General features: G+C 42.5%; 1 protein-coding gene across 1 annotated transcript in view; it reads right to left on the reverse strand.

Moving 5' to 3' along the window:
• The window catches only part of LOC135554060 (copine-7-like), a 37,492-nt gene extending 19,219 nt beyond the window's left edge, over positions 1 to 18,273 (reverse strand). The window contains 4 exon segments of the mRNA XM_064986082.1: positions 3,075 to 3,149; positions 3,407 to 3,589; positions 15,957 to 16,587; positions 18,184 to 18,273. Of these exon segments, the coding sequence (XP_064842154.1) occupies positions 3,075 to 3,149; positions 3,407 to 3,589; positions 15,957 to 16,130 (432 nt within the window). The 5' untranslated portion in view covers positions 16,131 to 16,587; positions 18,184 to 18,273.
• Positions 18,274 to 20,430: the final 2,157 nt, after the last annotated feature.

Raw genomic sequence — 20,430 nt, forward strand, 5'->3', positions numbered from 1 at the left:
GCCTGAAATGTGGCAAAAGGTCGCAAAGTTCAAGGGGGCCAAATACTTTCGCAAGGCACTGTATATACTCAGTGAACAAAACATTAGGAACGCATTCCTAATATTGAGTTGCACCCCATTTTACCTTCAGAACAGCCTCAATTCCTCGAGACATGCACTCTACAAGGTGTCAAAAGCATTCCATAGGGATGCTGGCCCATGTTGACTCCAATGCTTCCACAGTTGTGTCAAGTTGGCTGAACCATTCTTGATTCACACAGGAAACTGTTGAGTGTGAAAATCCCTGCAGCATTGCAGTTCTTGACACACTCAAACTTCGTGCGCCTGAAACTTACTACCATATCCCTTTCAAAGGCACTTAAATATTTTGTCTTCCCATTTAACCTATGTATGGCACACACAGTCGATGTCTTAATTGTCTCAGGCTTAAAAATCCTTCTTTAGCCTCTCTCCTGCCCTTCATCTACACTGATTGGAGAGGATTTAAGAAGGGACATCAATGAGCGATCGTAGCTTCACCTGGATTCACCTGGTCAGTCTGTCATGGAAATGTTTTGTACAATCTGTGTACAGTATATCAATGAATTGGCGAGGGCAGTGGAACAGTCTACAGCATCCGGCCTCACCCTTCTGGACTCAGCAATCAAATGTCTACTGTACAGATTATGTGAGACTTGGGCCCAATGAATCTCAGTAAATAGAAAATAATGGTGTTCCAAAAAAGCTCCTGTTACCAGGACAACAAATATAAATTATATCTAGACACCGTTGCCCTAGAGCACACAAGAACTATACCTACCTCGGCCTAAACATCAACATGACAGGTGCACAAGGCAGTGAATGATCTAACAGATAAGGCAAGAATGGCCTTCTACACCATCAAAAGAAACATACAACTAGACATCCCAATTACGATCTGGCACAAAATACTTCAATCAGTTATAGAAGCCATTACTCTCTATGGTTGTGAGGTCTGGGGTCGACTCACCAAACAAGAATTCATAAAACGGGACAAACACCCAATTGAGACTCTACATACAGAATTCTGCAAAACAATATACTAACTGTACAATGCAAAACTCCAAACAATGCATACAGAGCTATTAAATTCTATAACCACCTTAAAGGAAGCGATTCCCACACATTCCACCACAAAGCCCTCACCTACAGAGAGATGAACCTAGAGAAGAGTCCCCTCATCCAACTGGTTCTGGGATTCTGTCCACAAACACAACCAGAACCCACAGAGCCCTAGGACAGCAACACAATCAGATCCAACCAAATCATGAGAAAACAAAAAGAGAACAACTTGACACACTGAAATTTATCAACCAAAAAACAGAGCAAATTGGAATGCTATCTGTCCCTAAACAGAGAGTACACAGTGGCAGAATACCTGACCACTTTGACTGACCCAAAATTAAGAACATCCTTGACTATGTACAGACTCAGTGAGCATAGCCTTGCTATTGAGAAAGGCAGCCATAGACAGACCTGTCTCTCGAAAGAAGACAGGCTATGTTCACATTACCCACAAAATGAAGTGGAAACTGAGCTGCACTTCCTAGCATTCTGCCAAACATAAGACCAAATTAGAGATACATATTTCCCACATATCACACAGACCCACAAAGATAAACTCCCATATCTGTTTAGGCAAAATAGTGCCGTGTGCAATCACAGCAGCAAGATTACAGTAAAGTATATGGTTTCTGTCATTCAAACAAAAGTGTGGCAATGGTCCAGAAACAAACTCTATAGGTCTCTCAGCTTCTCAATAATACAGCACAGCAAAGCTATAACACTTGGTGCATGTGTCGTATCAACAGCTTGTCAAGCTTTCTGTACGTACAGTATCTTGGATTAATATGATTTATTGTATCTCATATCATGGTGCCATTGTCCTGGTGAGTGTTGTGTAGGCATAATGTGTATTGTGTATTGGATTATGGCCCAGCAATTAACGTTCTAGTTAGAAGTCTATTGTAATGTGATGCTTGCCAGTGGGAGCCACAGTAACTGCATACAACCTTAATCCCTACCATTTGACCAACTTTTCTCCACATCCCATGTCCCCATATGCACAATGGGCATCTGAGAGATGTGTTACAAACACTGGGAAGGGATTTTTCACACAAAACACAACAGTTGTCTGTTGTTCTGCCACCTTCCAGAATAGCCTGCAGGCACATTACAGGCAGACACCATGTCATTGGGATCCATCTCACAGACAGACCTAACAAAGCCCAGGCCCATTATCATATCAGGAAAAGCCATTTTCAGAAACACCATGACACAGGTTAGCACTAATTCACTAGAATGCATTAAGCCCACACTGCTACAGAACTGTGCTTAAACAAACCCATTATATCCCCCATAACCACCTCACAGCAAGCTGCCGCCATCTGATCGCATCCAATCAATGGTCATAATGGCAACACTAGCCGAAGGGAAAAATCCTCAAATGCCATATTTACTTTGGCCATTTCCATCACAAGCAAGTCATTCTCAGCCCTTCTCTCCAAGGGCAATTTATGCGTAGTTTGTTAGGGTAAAATCAATAAAGATAGGTATCAATAAGGCAAAAGGTCTGTTGTTGACATTATCGAATTCACTCCTTGGGCAAAACCCCTTCTCTTTTCTCCTCTCATCTCTGCAGTATAAGAAGGCACAGAGATCACAGACTCTGCACCTCTGACTTAAGAGGAGCAGTGAGGAACGCTGACTCTTCCTCCCACTCCACTAAAGGTCAGATTTGCAGGCTTGTTAAACACAATTTCTCTGTGTTGTTCCCTTTTGTATGGCAATGTAATGTTGGCCTGGCAGATGGTGTTGAGACCATCCAACTGAAACAACACTGTGCTTTAACGTCCCCCTCTCTTTGTCATGACAGATATTGTGTATGAGTCATGAAACTTTGTACAGAGAAGCATCCTTACATCACAGGATTCACATCATCTACTTGCTTGAATTGATTTAACAAGTGAAGCAAAATCAAATGCAATGCCACTGCTACTGCAACAGTGAGCCAATGGTGAGCGAGATCAATAGGATGATGAATAGGGGGAACCTACCGTGATGGTGGATTTCCCAGCGTACTTTGCATACTTCAGGAATAAAGGCTTCACCATCTTCTTCTGGGCTACAATCTGTGGAACACAGGAAAACTATGAATGACTGGTGACTAGTGAAGCAGTGAGAAGTATAACCGGACAATTAGTACGAAAGCAGTTTGAGAGCAGTATGACGAGGACTGGTGACCTCTAACCTTTACCCTCTGACCTCTGTTGTTGGTGAGCAGCAACTCAGCACAGTGTTCCATTCAGTTTATGTGTGGTGAGTGATTTGACATAAGAAATGGTACATTGGATAACTGAGTGGAAGGGTCAGACATTCAGTACAGGACCTGGCCGAGCGTACACTCCACCCCACCCAGGAAGTCGTCATCGCGGGTGCCAATACTGTGAGTGCCATGGATGTCGTAGACCTCGAACCGCAGCTTCTGCGCTTCCTCAAAGTAGTAGTCCAGGGTGAAGACCTTGGCAAAGACCGGGTGCAGGTTGCTCTTGATCACCTCTGTCCTGTCAAGCTGAAGAGACAAGAGGGGGAAAAAGGCACAGCGTTAGAATGTGGACACGTTGTTGGATATTACTGGAGAAACTCGGACCTCCAACTCAACTCTCTAATGAGAGCTTCCTACCAATTAAACATAAAGAGTGCAGTTTTATATGCAATATACATTGTATCAGTTCATTTGCAATGCTAATTAATGTATGGGACATGGTGATGCATTCATGGGCACATGGGAATGTAGGAACAACAGCCAAATACCCATCTGCACCCGGATCACTGCTACAGCCACTTTTGGCGTTCGTGTTTGTTTTCCTGTTGATTAGACCGAAATGTAAATCTTGTGAAGCTCTTGTTCAGACAGTGACAGCAGAGAGGATTTTAGTGGACTGAGGGCTGATAGCTCAGCAGACACACAGCTCATCCATTGCCATGCTTGAACATTCATACAGCTGTTAATCTAATACACCTGGTTCATGCCTGAACTCTCCACATTGCCACCTGCTTTCAGTGGAGCACAGAGGCTGTGCTTACACAGGCAGCCCAATTCTGATCTTTGTCAATAATTGGGCAAAATATCAGAATTTGGCTGCCTATGTAAACCCAGCCAGAGTGTACCCATCTAGCACCCAGTATCCAATTATGTCCAGTACCAGATGAATTATTACTAATAATTTAACTCCAAGCTAGGTATTCTGAGGGGAGCCAACTCCTCATCAAAAGCATGTTTCCCCTAAAGATGCTATCAGTAAATTAAAGTCACCTAAAAAGCAGTGTTTGAATCATGGTTTAAGTGTTTCATGGTTTAAGTGAATCAATGGATTTCAAACTGGAGCTATTAAAAAAGCATATTAAAAATGATTCAAGCCTAAGGCAACTATCAATCTAAATCTGGTAAGGAAACTTAAAATGCCATAAATATTTTACTCTCGTTTTCCATTTCTTTTAATTTGAGAAGAAAGTTGTGATGGTAAAACAGAAGATAGTCAGAAAGTCATCAAACACAGATAGTTAAATATGAAAGGAAATGTTACATCATCTCCGTAGTTTAACCTAAAACAGAAAATACTAGAGAGATTGCCATCAGTCTCAAACCAGGCCTAGCCATCAATCTCACTAACAACCTTATTGTAGCACAGCCAAATCCCACCCGTCCATAGAGCACAAATCAAGAATGAAGCTCCCTGATCAGCAGTTCTGTCAAAGCTCTCTAAAGTCAGAGTCAACATGGGCCCCACACACCAAACGCCATGAACATACATGGCACACTATAGTACACACATGCACGTCCACGTTAACATTCAGATATTCATGAGTTAATCCTACTGCTTTACCTCATGCTGTTGGCCTTGAGCTGACGAGAACACAGACACCCACACACAGAATGGTTGATGAGAAGCAACAGAGAAAGCATGCACCTTTTTTCACTGACAATCACTGTGGAAGAGTCTAGTCTGCCAGTCCTAATTAGAGACACCTCCAGAGTGTTGAAGACCATGTTATTACGTATTCTGATATAAATGACCTGAGGAATGGGGGATTGTCTTGTTATTCATTATTGACCTTGCAAACAGTAGAAAGAGTGATTCATTTCTCAGGAGATAACAGCTAAGACATGTTTTAATTAGACTCTGGCCCTCCTCTCGCTGTTTCTCTCATTCTCTGTCTTTTTTTCTCTCTCTCTCTCTTTCTGTGCTATCTGGTTGGACATACTTGTGAACACAAGTTTGTTTCCGTGTGTGATGAAAGCTACCCAGAGCCACAGAGGAAGGGCTGTGTGATGAAAGCTACCCAGAGCCACAGAGGAAGGGCTGTGCCTTTGTAATGCCTACCCCTGTGATGCCCATTCATCTGGGGTGGCAGGGAGAGTCTACAGAGAGGTGACTGTCTGACGTATGGCGGGATCTCTGAGGTCCCAGGGAGTCAGCTCCCTCTCTCCTGCTTGCCAGCAGCACACCACCCTGCATCCCACTGCTGGCTTGCCGCTGAAGCTAAGTAGGGTTGGTCTTGAATGGGAGAACAGATGCTGCTGGAAGTGAGGTTGGAGGGCCAGTAGGGGCACTCTGGCCAAAGGAGCTCCCAATAGAGTACCACAGTATGAGTCATAAAATCTAGTGGTCAAACAAGGAAATGGTTCCACTTGTTTGTTTTTTCCCATAGGGGATTTTAGAAACACTTAAAATAAGGGCTGTGTTTGGTGTAGGCTTACCTTGGCGAGACGTTTTGATAACCGTGTAAATCTCTCTAGGACAAGGTGACTTCAAATCAAATCCAAATTTTATTTGTCACATATACATCGTTAGCAGATGTTAATGCGATTGTAGCGAAATGCTTGTGCTTCTAGTTCTGACCATGCAGTAATATCTAACAAGAAATCTAACAATTTCACGACAACTACCTTATACACACACACAAGTGTAAAGAAATGAATAAGAATATGTACATAAAAAATATATGGATGAGCGATGGCCGAACGGCATAGGCAAGATGCAGTAGATGGTATAGAGTACAGTATAAACATATGAGATGAGTAATGTAGAGTATGTAAACATTATATAAAGTAACTTTGTTTAAAGTGGCTAGTGATACATTTATTGTCCTGTGACATCGGGTGTTGTTGGTGTCCTGGAGGGCAGGTAGTTTGCCCCCGGAGATGTGTTGTGCAGACCTCACTACCCTCTGGAGAGCCTTACAGTTGTGGGCGGAGCAATTGCCGTACCAGGCGGTGATACAACCCGACAGGCTTCTCTCGATTGTGCATCTGTAAAAGTGTGAGAGTGTTTTTGGTGACAAGCCAAATTTCTTCAGCCTCCTGAGGTTGAAACTTTCCACCTTCTCCACTACTGTCCCGTCGATGTGGATAGGGGGCTGCTCCCTCTGCTGTTTCCTGAAGTCCATGATCATATCCTTTGTTTTGTTGACATTGAGTGTGAGGTTATTTTCCTGACACCACACTCCGAGGGCCCTCACCTCCTCCCTGTAGGCCGTCTCGTTGTTGTTGGTAATCAAGCCTACCACTGTAGTGTCGTCTGCAAACTTGATGATTGAGTTGGAGGCGTGCATGGCCACACAGTCATGGGTGAACAGGGAATACAGGAGAGGGCTGAGAACGCACCCTTGTGGGGACCCAGTGTTGAGGATCAGCGGGGTGGAGATGTTGTTTCCTACCCTCACCACCTGGGGTCGGCCCTTCAGGAAGTCCAGGACCCATGATGAGTTTGGAGGGTACTATGGTGTTAAATGCTGAGCTGTAGTCGATGAACTGCATTCTCACATAGGTATTCCTCAAGTCCAGATGGGTTAGGGCAGTGTGCAGTGTGATTGTGATTGCGTCGTCTGTGGACCTATTGGGGCAGTAAGCAAATTGGAGTGGGTCTAGGGTGTCAGGTAGGGTGGAGGTGATATGGTCCTTGACTAGTTTCTCAAAGCACTTCATGATGATGGGAGTGAGTGCTACTGGGTGATAGTTATTTAGCTCAGTTACCTTAGCTTTCTTGGGAACAGGAACAATGGTGGCCTTCTTGAAGCATTTTGGAACAGCACACTGGGATAAGGATTGATTATGTCCGTAAACACACCAGCCAGCTGGTCTGCGCATGCTCTGAGGACGCGGCTAGGGATGCCATCTGGGCCGGCAGCCTTGCGAGGGTTAGCACGTTTAAATGTTTTACTCACATTGGCTGCAGTGAAGGATAGCCTGCAGGTTTTGCTAGCGGGCCGTGTCGGTGGCACTGTATTGTCCTCAAAGTGAGCAAAATAAGTTGTTTAGTCTGTCTGGGAGCAAGACATCAAGGTCCGCGATGGGGCTGGTTTTCTTTTTGTAGTCCGTGATTGACTGTAGACCCTGCCACATACCTCTCGTGTCTGAGCCGTTGAATTGCGACTCTACTTTGTCTCTATACTGCCGCTTAGCTTGTTTGATTGCCTTGCGGAGGGAATAGCTACACTGTTTGTATTCGGTCATGTTTCCGGTCGCCTTGCCCTGATTAAAAGCGGTGGTTCGCTCTTTCAGTTTTGCACGAATGCTACCATCAATCCACTGTTTCTGGTTGGGGAAGGTTTTAATAGACGCTGTGGGTACAACATCACCGATGCACTTACTAATAAACTCGCTCACAGAATCAGCGTATTCATCAATGTTGTTGTTTGACGCTATGCGGAACATATCCCAGTCCACGTGATCGAAGCAATCTTGAAGCATGGAATCCGATTGGTCGGACCAGCGTTGAACAGACCTGAGCACGGGCGTTTTCTTTTTAAGTTTCGGTCTATAGGCTGGGAGCAACAAAATGGAGTCGTGGTCAGATTTTCCGAAAGGAGGGCAGCGGAGGGCATTGTATGTGTCGCGGAAGTTAGAATAACAATGATCCAGGGTTTTGCCAGCCCGGGTCGCGCATTCGATATGCTGATAAAATTTAGGGAGCCTTGTTTTCAGATTAGCCTTGTTAAAATCCCCAGCTACAATAAATGTAGCCTCAGGATATGTGGTTTCCAGTTTACATAAAGTCCAATGAAGTTCTTTCAGGGCCGTCAAGGATATACACGACTGTGATTATGATCGAAGAGAATTCTCTTGGTAGATAATGTGGTCGGCATTTGATTGTAACGAATTCTAGGTCAGGTGAACAAAAAGACTTGAGTTCCTGTATGTTATGATCACACCGCATAAGGCATACACCCCCGATCCTCTTCTTACCAGAGAGACATTTGTTTCTGTCGGCGAGATGCGTGAAGAAACCAGGTGGCTGGTCCGACTCTGATAATGTATCCCGAGTGAGCCATGTTTCCGTGAAACGAAGAACGTTACAATCTCTGATGTTTCTCTAAAAGGCAACCCTTGCTCGGAATTCGTCTACCTTGTTGTCAAGAGACTGGACATTGACGAGTAGTATGCTCGCCGTTAATTTGGGTCTGGGATCCGATCCATTGTCCTGGGTGGTGGACCAAACAGAGGATCCGCTTCGGGAAAGTCGTATTCCTGGTTGTAATGTTGGTGAGTTGACGTTGCTCTTATATCCAACTGTTTGTCACCCTCACTGTAGTGCTCTATGCCCCAGAGCAGTGAAGGAGACATTGCCCTGCGTAGGATCTTTCAGATTGGATTTTAAACGGGTGTCCTGACTCTCTGTGGGCATAAAAAAAATCCATGGCACTTATCGTAAGAGTAGGGGTGTAATGCCACGTTCAAAACAACTAGGAACTCTGAAAAAAATAACTAGCTCCAACTGGGAAAAATATTTTTGAACACGGAATTCCAAGTCGGACACTCAGGTATCTTTCTAGAGCTACAACTTTCCGACCTTAAGATGACTGATGTCATGATTTGACGTTTTTTTTTACACAACAGAGAAAAGAGGAATCTAATTAATTAAGTAATTTTCGTACAGGGAAAGTTGTATCAGTGACAAACATTAGAATACAAAACCGCTACAGGTGGGGGGGATTCAGAGAGGAAGAATGTGAGTCGATTTCGTGATACCTAACTTTGATAAAATAGGTATAATCACATCGTCAAAAGTTCTGAGGGTTTGTCCTTGTGTCCATTGAAGCACCACGTTATATTTTACAGTGAAGTCTGCAGAAGCCTACCTTTGTCAGCGATTCTTTCCTCTGCACACCCGACACGTGTGCTCGATTGGCTGGGGAACGACGGCTGGCTGGTGGCAGAATATTGTATATAAATGTGTTAATATGGGCAGTATATTGTATAAAATTAATAAATATAAATGCGCTGCATTCATTCAGCAGGAGAGAGAGAGAAGCAAGTGTGTCGATTTAGCTACTCGCTCTTTCTCAGCCTTTGGCATGACGAGCAAATGATTTGCATGACAATGTTGCATACCTGTTCAGATGGATTTGAGAGCAAAGGAGTGGGCCACCAACGACTGAAATACAGAGCAGCGCAACACATATCACAAGGGAGTGTTCATTCAAGAGCCTCTTCCACAGCCCAACTATCTTGACACAGCTCTCAGAATTCAGCAAAACAATCTTTAGTAAAACCATGAAGTGGCTTCTACATCGACAAACATGCTTCAGCCACTGTATATGAACAGCACTGGTTAAGATGGTTAAGATCAGTGGCATGTATTGATGGATGCAAGGGAAGCCAGGCTTTCCCAAATCATTTATCAGGAAAAAACATAAAATAATGTATCTTACGTGTCTGTGTTTTCATAATGATCCTTCAATTCGCAAGAGGCTGAATTTATCTTACCTGAGAAGACATCCGAGCGAGAGAAACAACGCCCCTCTGTCTCTATGTGTAGGCCATCTATCTGGTGGGGTCTGGTCATAAAGAGTACAATACTGCTGCTGCCCGTAGCATTGAATGCAAGGGAAGCTAGCAACCATTTGGCCTCCCTTGATTAAAAAAGTATAAAATAATAGCCAATCAGCATTGAGCTCAACTGTGAATGGTCCTGGCGTACCAAAATAAAGTGTCAAGGGAAGCCAGTTTGGATTTGACTTCAGTCCTATCATAGAGAAATACTATTGAAACAACTTGAATTGTTGCATCTCATTTTGTTGTTGTCCTCTGGTGGCTAGCTAGCTAAAATTGTCCCTTTCCTAAATTAGCCATGGATGGAGATAGGGATTTGGACTTGTGGTTTTACTTAGTTCTCCGTCCTGGCCAATGATTATAAATGCAATTCTGATCCAACCATAAACTACATTGTGACCCTGGACTCAGAGGATGGAAGTTCAACATGTAGCTACATGTAGAAGGCTAACATTGCCCATGAAAGGAAGTTGGGCTAGTGAGCAATTATTTTAGCCAGGTAGCCTAGGACAACAACAAAATAAAACTGTACTGTATGATAGTCATAGACCATTTTGTCAGCATGAAAGGGAGGGTGGCATTGGTGTTTCTCTACAAGTAGGGTGAGTCAACATGTTATTTTATACTTTCACCACACACACACACACACACACACACACACAAATAAATCAGAACCATGGACAGTCACATAATTTGTAACTCATATTGATTGGACAAAATAGTTTTTGGTATCTTTTAGTTGTCGCTGTATTAGACTATGCATAGGTGATTTGATGATGTTGAAATTGAAAATGGTGCTGGAATAGTGGCGGCAGCTCCTACATTCTTTGCGACTTGCAGTATCTCTGTGGTTCAAAATTGTAGTTGTTTAGTAGTCTGAAAATGTGAGAAACATGAACTTTCTTGACCATGCTGTAGGTCATGTAACTGTTTGTTACATGCAATATGCTTTGTGGACTTCACCGGACAGATGTTGCTCTCAGGTTTTGTGATGAAACAAAGGTGTGGTTGAATTTGTCCTGCCACTGTGTCTTCTTATTGTCTCAGCCTTTGGCCCATATATCACAGTCGCAAGGCATATGATACATAGGTTGTAATATGGCTTTTTTTTCCCCGGCTTGGCTTCCCCAGTGATTTTAACCACGCACCACTTTTGGATAAGATACACAACATGACCAAAAGTATGTGGACACCTGCTTGTCAAACATCTCATTCCAAAATCATGGGCATTAATATGGAGTTGGTCCCCCCTCTGCTGCTATAACAGCCTCCACTCTTCTGGGAAGGCTGTTATAGATGTTGGAACATTGTTGCAGGGACTTGCTGCCATTCAGCCACAAAAGCGTTAGTGAGGTCAGGCACTGATGTTAGGTGATCAGGCCTGGCTCGCAGTCTGCGTTCCAATTCATCCCAAAGGTGTTTGATAGGGTTGAGGTCAGGGCTCTGTGCAGGCTAGTCAAGTTCTTCCCCACTGATTTTGACAAACCATTTCTGTATGGCCCTCACTTTGTGCATGGGGGCCTTGTTATGCTGAAACAGGAACGGGCCTTCCCCAAACTGTTTCCACAAAGTTGGAAGAATAGAATCATCTAGAATGTCATTGTATGCTATAGCATTAAGATTTCCCACCATTAGAACTAAAGGGCCTAGCCTGAACCATGGAAAACATACCATTATTCCTCCTCCACCCAACTTTACAGTTGGCACTATGCATTCGGTCAGGTAGCTTTCTCCTGGCATCCGCCAAATCCAGATTTGTCTATCAGACTGCCAGATGGTGAAGCGTGATTCATCACCCCAGAGAACACGTTTCCACTGCTCCAGAGTCCAATGGCGGCGAGCTTTACACCACTTGGCATTGCTCATAGTGATCATAGGCTGCTCAGCCATGGAAACCCATTTCGTGAAGCTCCCAATGAACAGTTCTTGTGCTGAAGTTACTTCCAGAGGAAGTTTGAAACTTGGTCGTGAGTGTGTCAACCGAGGACAGACGATCATTACGCGCTTCAGCACTCGGAGGTCCGTTGTTGGTCCTAGACGTTTCCACTTCACAATAGCAGCACTTACAGTTGACCGGGGCAACTCTAGCAGGGCAGGAATTTGAAAAACTGACTTGTTGGAAAGGTGGCATCCTATGGCAGTGCCACGTTGAATGTCACTAAGCTCTTCAGAAGGCCATTGTACTGCCAATGTTAGTCTATGGATTACATACCCCTGAAATAGCCAAATTCACTAATTTGAAGGGGTGTCCACATACTTTTGTATATATAGTGTAGCAGTGAGTAATGCTGCCTGGAAAATTCAGGCCAAAAAATAATCCAATTCAACGCACTGCATGGACGACATTGATGAACTACCACTTACATCCGTGACAATAAAACACAATATTGTCTTGTTCCTCTTGCTTAATTCGCAAATTAAGCATCTTCCCAATCTCCTAAAGCTGATGGACAGATACCACACAGTTCTGAGTGGTGTGTGTGTGTGTGTGTGTGTGTGTGTGTGTGTGTGTGTGTGTGTGTGTGTGTGTGTGTGTGTGTGTGTGTGTGTGTGTGTGTGTGTGTGTGTGTATTTGTATGTCTGTGACACACAGCTAATGAATAGCTAGCACACAGGGGATTAAAGTCATTTGAATGTAGTTACTGTAACAGTGTGTAACTCAAAGAACTAAAGGCAGCCCTCAAAGAACAGCGAGCCAAAGCTGTTGTGAGAGTTAAATATATGTTTTTAGGTCAAAGAGTAAACAGACAAATGCAAACAGTAGATAGCAGGGATGCAGTATTTTTCTCTCACCCTCTCTCTCTCTCTCTCTCTCTTTCTCCTCCCCTATTTCTCAATTCTTCTTGCACACTGACATTCAGTAATGACTGGGCTTGACAGACTCAGATTTCAGAATTCTTGTTTCGTGGGATTTGTTTTGCTGTAACAAATTTCATTCTCCACTGACATGGATGATATGGTTATTCGGAGCATTAGGTTGTATCAATTATATCACCTCCTAATGCTCGAGCTGAATTTAGGGGAGTTTAGGGGAGTTATGTAAACTACACAAATGCTCCGCTTGCAGAGAACCCAGGATAATTTCCTCATGAAATGTTGTTTTATTGCATTACCACAGCGACAAATTGATTAGTGTGTGCTCAACACTAGTGTGTGCTCACAGCCAAGCCTCATTATTGCCAATGCCTCGGAACACATTTCTCATTCATAACCATTAACTGGGCCTGAATAAATGCTTCCCATCTCAACACACTGCTATTTGGCATTGTCACTTGTTAATCATTATCTGGCAATGCCTGGAGGAGAGGCCAATACATTGGGGCATAATTTCAACATGTACAAGAAATTAGGAACATTAGGAACAACTTGCTAATATTGAGTTGCACCCCCTTTTGCCTTCAGAACAGCCTCAATTCTTCAGGGCCTGGACTCTACAGGGTGTCTCAGGCATGGTTTACTCTTGAAATTCTTTGCACCTTATTTGTGGAACAATCTTTATGTTCTTAAATGTGATGTTTTGGTGCCTCTAGAGCAATGCAGAAAGCTGATTGAGGACCTTACTACTGATGAATGTGTTTGCTTTTATGTCTGTGTTTTTCTTTCTGCTTGCATTTTGTATTTATATCGATGTGTATTTTCTGTAATTCATGTCATTCAGGGCTCATCTGTAAAAGAGACCTTGGTTAAATAAGGATAAATAAATACAATTCACAGGGACGATGGCCCATGTTGACTCCAATGCTTCCCAAAGTTGTGTAAAGTTGGCTGGATATCCTTTGGGTGGTGGACCTTTCTTGATACACACAGGAAACTGTTGAGTGTAAAAAACCCAGCATCATTGCAGTACCGTACCCCGTTCAAAGGCACTTAAAATATTTTGTCTTGCCCATTCACCCCCTGAATGGCACACATACACAATCCATGTCTCAATTGTCTTTAACCTGTCTCCTCCCCTTCATCTACACTGATTGAAGTGGATTTAACGAGTGACATCAATAAGGGATCATTGCTTTCACCTGGATTCACCTGGTTCTTCTATGTTATGGAAGAGCAGGGGTTCCCTATTAAGGATCGGACCCTTTAAAAAAAATGTTTTGCCTAAAATGACATACCCAAATCTAAACTGCCTGTAGCTCAGGACCAGAAGCAAGGAAATGCATATTCTTGATACCATTTGAAATGGAACCACTGAAGTTTGTGGAATATAATGGGAAATGAATATAGGAGAATATAACACATTAGATCTGGTAAAAGATAATACCAGATTTTTTTTTTCATCTTTGAAATGCAAGAGAAAGGCCAAAATATGACATAGGAATCTAGGTGCTATTTCGATTTTGGCCAACAGATGGCAGCAGTGTATGTGCAAAGCTTTAGACTGATCCAATGAACCATTGTATTTCTGTTCAAAATGTTGTATCAAGACTGCCAAAATGTGCCTAATTCGTTTATTAATACATTTTCAAATTCATAACTCTGCACTCTCCTCAAACAATAGCTTGATATTCTTTCACGATAATAGCTACTGTAAATTGGACAGTGCAGTTAGATTAGCAAGAATTTAAGATTCCTGCCTATATCAGATATGTCTATGTCCTGGGAAATTTTCTTGTTACTTAAAACATCATGCTAATCACATTAGCACACGTTAGCTCAACCGTCCCGTGGGGGGGACCGATCCCGTACAGGTTAATGTTTCCTACATTCAGTGTATATGATATATTGCCAACACTTTTTTAGATTGGTGATATCTGTTTCGTTACAATATAGTAATTAGAAGACCCTCCCTTTCTGTCTTGCTTTTAGTTTTTTTCCTATGATCTATAGCACCACTGGCAGGTTTGGAATGAGTGCCATGTTTGTGCTATGTTTGTAATACATGGAATTAAACATTTTACGACTTTTGTACACTCAGTATATACACTTACAACAAGCATCGCTACATACCATTACAGACACTCTTATGGTCCTCCACTTTGTTAACATATTTTGCCCCTAATGCATGGCTTAATTAACAAGGGAATGGGAAGTGTAGGCCTCTGTGCTTACTACCACGGATTCATATCAACATACATCAGCAGTGCCAGGCTGGAATCCCATCTCAAATCATCCCATCTCAAATGGGAATGCAGTGGAATGAAGGAACAAATATGGATTTCTTTAACAACCACCTATAATTCAAACAGCCTTATAGATACACATAATATCAGTCTGGACTCTATAGTGGACCACTATAGTGGACTACTGCATCATGGGAAATATGCTATTCATAACTCACACACCCCCAGCTCAGATTACAGATAGTGTACCAGTGTAATTCCAAGACAGACAAGAATCTATGATCTGCAACGTAGAAAGAGATTGTGAGAAAGAGATAGGGAGAGTAGAGGAAGGAGCGTGAAAAGGAAAATAAGATTTCTTGTCCCCCTCCCTCTTCCTATGAACAATGTTCTTGGTGATCTGTTTGAGAATTCCAATTCAGTTTCAGGTAGCTACTCTATAAATCAGAATCCATTTCAAAAGAAAAGACGGCAGCAATACTACCAAGCCAGCACCAGACATGCCACTTCTCCCTGGCTCTACTTTGTTCTCTGTGATCTGGTGCACTGCCCAGCTGTTGGGATAATGGGAGCAGGATTAAGATTTCATCCTTCAGTCTGACACGTTCACACAAACAGCTCACTCCTAAAAATCTCAGTCCTGTTTTCAAGACACCACTGCCTTCCAGATAACACTTTTTTCAAATCCTCCATCCTCCCACTGTGCCGTCCATATCATGCTAGGTGACAATGCCTTCCATTCAGTAGAAACAAGCACTCACTCTGGTTCACCTCATGCTATCCAACTCTGTCAGACACGGAATCATTGTTATTTTAATAAACTGGGCTTATACTACCCAATGTAACATGTCAACATCATAGAGATACTTATGCAGCTCATTACTGGGGTTTGAGCTTCACGGGCTTCGTTGTTTTAGCATCAACATCCATTACTTATTGTTCATACCATCAGTACATTATGTAGTGAACCATGTTAGTTAAGACTTTACCAGGCCAGTAGGTTGGGGACATTCAGGGGATGGGGGGGGGGGGGGGGTACTCACCTCTGTCCACTGTCCCTGGTTCTGCACCATGAGTATGACACATGGGTCAGACTTGTTCAGTGTGTCACGGTCCAGCAGGGCCTTGCAGGCGACGCGCAGCTCCACTTTGGAGACGCAGGCGACAGGGCCACCAAGGGCGGCCCCTGGGGAGGTAGCATCCTGGATGTCATTCATCCTGGCTCAGGACCCGAGGTGTCAACCAGTAAGGAGCAAGAGATGGTGGGTGCTACTGAGAGCTCAGAGTAATGGGAACTACTAGGGATGGCTAAGGGATTCAAGCCGAATGAGGCACTGAAATCTCACAGAGTTAGATACATAGAAGAATGGATCCTTAGACTTGGTAGTGAAAGTTACAAAAGGGAAAAGAGTTCTCGCAGAGGTCTGTATTTGAGATGAAGGCAGGTGTAATTTAATTTCTGCAGCGATAACAGACAACGTGGGCTGAGCTGGATGGAGGCTGGGGAGTCTTGATTAGATGACCAGAAAGCTGTGGAGAGTCACGATTCAGGATCAGCCAAAATGTGTTTTCATATGTTCTTCATGAAAAAGTTGTCCATGAGCATCACAACTGGGTTAAAAAAGGGTATGGTCCCGATCATCCTTCTCTTCAAAGTCCACGCAGGTACTGTGTCTATGTAAAGAAAACACTAATTAAAGGTCCAATGCAGCTGTTTTTATCTCAATATCAAATCATTTCTGAGTAACAATAAAGTACCTTACTGTGATTGTATTCAATTCAAATGGTTAAAAATAGCTTCTTAGCCAAGAGCAATTTCTAAAGCAATAATTTTTCTACGACTGTCTGGGAGTGGTCTGAATGGGGAAAACTAGATGTTATTGGCAAAGAGATTTGGAACTGTCTTTCTTATTGTGCTTATTTACTGCCTGGTGATGTCACCAGGCAGACCAAAACATTAAATCTCACCAAAACAGGTTGACATTTCAGGTGGTCTTTTCAAACAGCTTTTGAATTAAAAGGCATAATAATTTTCAAAATGTCAACAGTATTATTCCAACCTCATAGGGTGAATACATATATAAAACATAGAAAAAAATAACTTTGACGACTGCATTGTATTTAAGTATTTGCAAAATACCATTTATCCACAAACAAAATGCTATTGATCCTAATCTTAAAAGGAGCGAATTATAGGTACCCAAATAAATATTATCAGAATCCAAGTTCAGACAGGAAGAAGTTTGCATATGAGGTATGCTATGAAGGTGATTGAATAATAACAGGTGAATTGCTACTCAGTAAAAAAATATATAATAGTGACAAAGCCTGCCCAGGCGCAAGAATCCACATTGCCCTATTTCAGCACCACCGACAATGGATAGCGACCTTCAGTCACTCGACTGCTGCTCTCCAGTGGGGTGAGGCTCGGTTGAAGCAATTATGTCACATTAGATCAGGCGCCCTTGGCAGCAATCATAAATGTTTGACGAGGTAGTTAGAAACAATAAGAACAAATGATAAGGACTCCATATGACTCATAAAATAGAACACATATTGAGATTATTGGCTACTATAAAACAACCAATAACCGAGAGTTGTAATTAGTTCGAAAAAAAAAACGAAAATGTGGAAAAGAGATTCTCATAACCTCTTATTGATCAGCAATATGTCTACAACCTGTTGTCTGACCAATGAACCAACAACTACATGGGCACACACCCCTCCATGGTCATGTTAAACCGTGCGTAGCATGTGCATTTCAAATATAATGTGTCTATCTAGTATATATATATATATCTCATTGCTTTACCTGGTAGACAGTCAGTTATAGACAGCTAAGCTTGATAAATGACTACTCAAGACTTGTACAATTGTAATTGACATGACTTCTATCCAACTAAGCGACTCATAAAGATTTTGTTCTCAACTTTGGTCTCAACCTAAATAATTTCGTACGATAACTATAGCATGATTTGTTGAGGGTGACAGAGAGAAGCGCGGCTGGCTTATTCATTCAATTATCATCACAAAAAATATATAAACTGATCTACATTACTGGCTAAACTGGTCGTTTATCGATGCACCTCCACAGCCTCTGAATGAATCCAAGCATTTCACAGTGAATGATATAACAATACAACATACACGTAAAAAATAAAATAAAAATACTCTGCAATAACATTATTATGTTCGATTACCTCAATCATTTAGACACTTGCATCATATGCTTCAAAATAATACATCCAAACTCTTGCTGCTTGTTCCTACCTGTCGTGGTCCCCTGGATTTACACTTGTTGTTACCTTTCCTTCAACACACTACTTGATTTTCCGAAACTCAGGAACAGTGGAGGGAAGGGGGGAGAGGCAAGGGGTGTGTGATAGCGGAGCGAGGGAGTGGATCTTCCAAACCACACCGATAAAACTCGCAATGTCCCCAGAATCCGCTGGAGGGAGACGTAGAGGTGCGACAGCGGTTCACAATAGTGATACACGAACACTATTTTGGCGGCTGTTCCACACTAATCATCTCACCTTTCTGCTCATTTTCCCGTGAGCCTTAGCTAAAGTTGACCACCAGAGCATTTATGCATTTGTTGATTATCCTTTTGATTTAATCTGCTATAGATCAAATAAAAAACACAGCCACAGTGACCAACAGACAATTAAAAGCATACAGATTACACATATACAACCACAAATGTTTTCCTTAACACTAATGGGCTACATATTATACATATTACATATTATTATACATATTATACAGTCCACATACAATGTGACACCCCCCCCCCCCCCCCATTTGTATTGCTGGCTTATATCTGCGTATCAAACACTGCACCTTGTTGCCAGATTATATCTGCTCAGTTTAAAGGCAAAATAACTGTCTGCAATCCAACCAAAAATATTCACTCGATTACATCAATTAAGAGATACATAGTCTCTCCCTCCAGTAATAGGTCTATTAGTGTGACACAATGTAACTACATTACTCCCAGTGGCTAGATATGACTTTTAGTATCACTGAAACGACTGCTGTCTTTCACGGAGCTCAATAATTACAACCCCAGGAAACACAGGAGACACTTGACAGCCAGACAACAGAGATTGAATTAGACAGATCCTCAGGTGATGGCACAACAAGTTATGTGTGTGAGCGCCCTGATGTGGCTGGCCAGAGAGCTAAGGACCCTAAGTGACACTGAGCTCAAATGGAGAAACAATTGAGATGAATCGCAGTCGGTGCTACTCTTATAAATAACAGGCAATGTCTCATACTCTCTCACCCTTCCGCTACCTCTGCCACCCTCTCACGCACACACACGTTTAAGACTATTTAATAACAATGAAAGGGCTATAGCTAATGTTATAATGATCTGAATATCAACAAGTGTTGGGAAGGTTTTAAAATAATTTGACACCCACACTTACACACTACCCGTTCTCTTCATATGAAGCCTTTTTCAGCCCACCCACAAGGCCTATGCAATTTTTGTGAACTCACTAAAACTGGCTAAAGATTATATAACATGATAGCTTTCCAGCTGACAATGAAGTGTATTCAGAGTTGTACGTTTTCCTTTCAAAGCACTTAACTGTAGCAATTATAAGTGGTGGGGGTCCCACCTACAGCACATATCCTTTCTGCCTTCCCACTTGGATGACAATAGGCTGGGTAAAAGAATTCAAGTACACTATATGCCTGCTCCCACTGCTTAATATGGTCAAGGCCTATTCTGGGATGCATGGTAACAAGGATTTGATGCCACGGTAGCAAGATGGTTTATTGCAGTTGTAGCCTAAATAATGGTCACCCTATCTTCTTAGATTCTCACTTCCTGTGTATCGAACTCGATGGGAATTCATTGCAAGTAGGAACCAGCAGTGCCCTGGGCCATACACCTGAGCTCAATTATGCTGTAGCTCTTAACCAGAACCATCTGTTGCCGCTGTGCCAACACTACACCCTCTCTTGACTCTTCCTGTGTATTTATGCATATAGTTATCAAGAGGCTTCTTGCTATCTTGCTGTTTATACCACTCTAGCTCCCAGGCAGACATTACTGTTGTGGAGTTCAAATGTTTTCCCGTAAAAATGGTTCAGGATTGCTTGCGTTCAACAGAAAACAATTTTGATAACGAGAGCCATATACCAACCAACTTGAACAATTCCTGCCATTCAGGTAACAAAAATGGAAAACAAGAACATTGAATTTGTGCAGGCACTAGTGAGGAGTTTGTGTAACTTCATATGTAATCCTCAACCCAGTAGTTCCCCTGTGTTAAGATATTCTTAGACATATTGGGCAAACTCCCAATACTTCATTGATTCTCGAGGCTCCCATACTGGCTATGGTTGCTCCAATTTCCACTTAAATCTAGTTGGTGTGCTTTTGTTTTAACATGATCTAAATATGGCTCAGTGAATTGGAAACGAAGCCTATGTTTTATTCTGCGCCGATCAGAGGTTGTCTTGGCTGACAGTATGCAGGAGCAGAGGAAATGTGATGTTTGC

This window comes from Oncorhynchus masou, chromosome 2 (genome assembly GCF_036934945.1).
Source record: "Oncorhynchus masou masou isolate Uvic2021 chromosome 2, UVic_Omas_1.1, whole genome shotgun sequence".
In the NCBI taxonomy this organism is placed as follows: domain Eukaryota; kingdom Metazoa; phylum Chordata; class Actinopteri; order Salmoniformes; family Salmonidae; genus Oncorhynchus; species Oncorhynchus masou.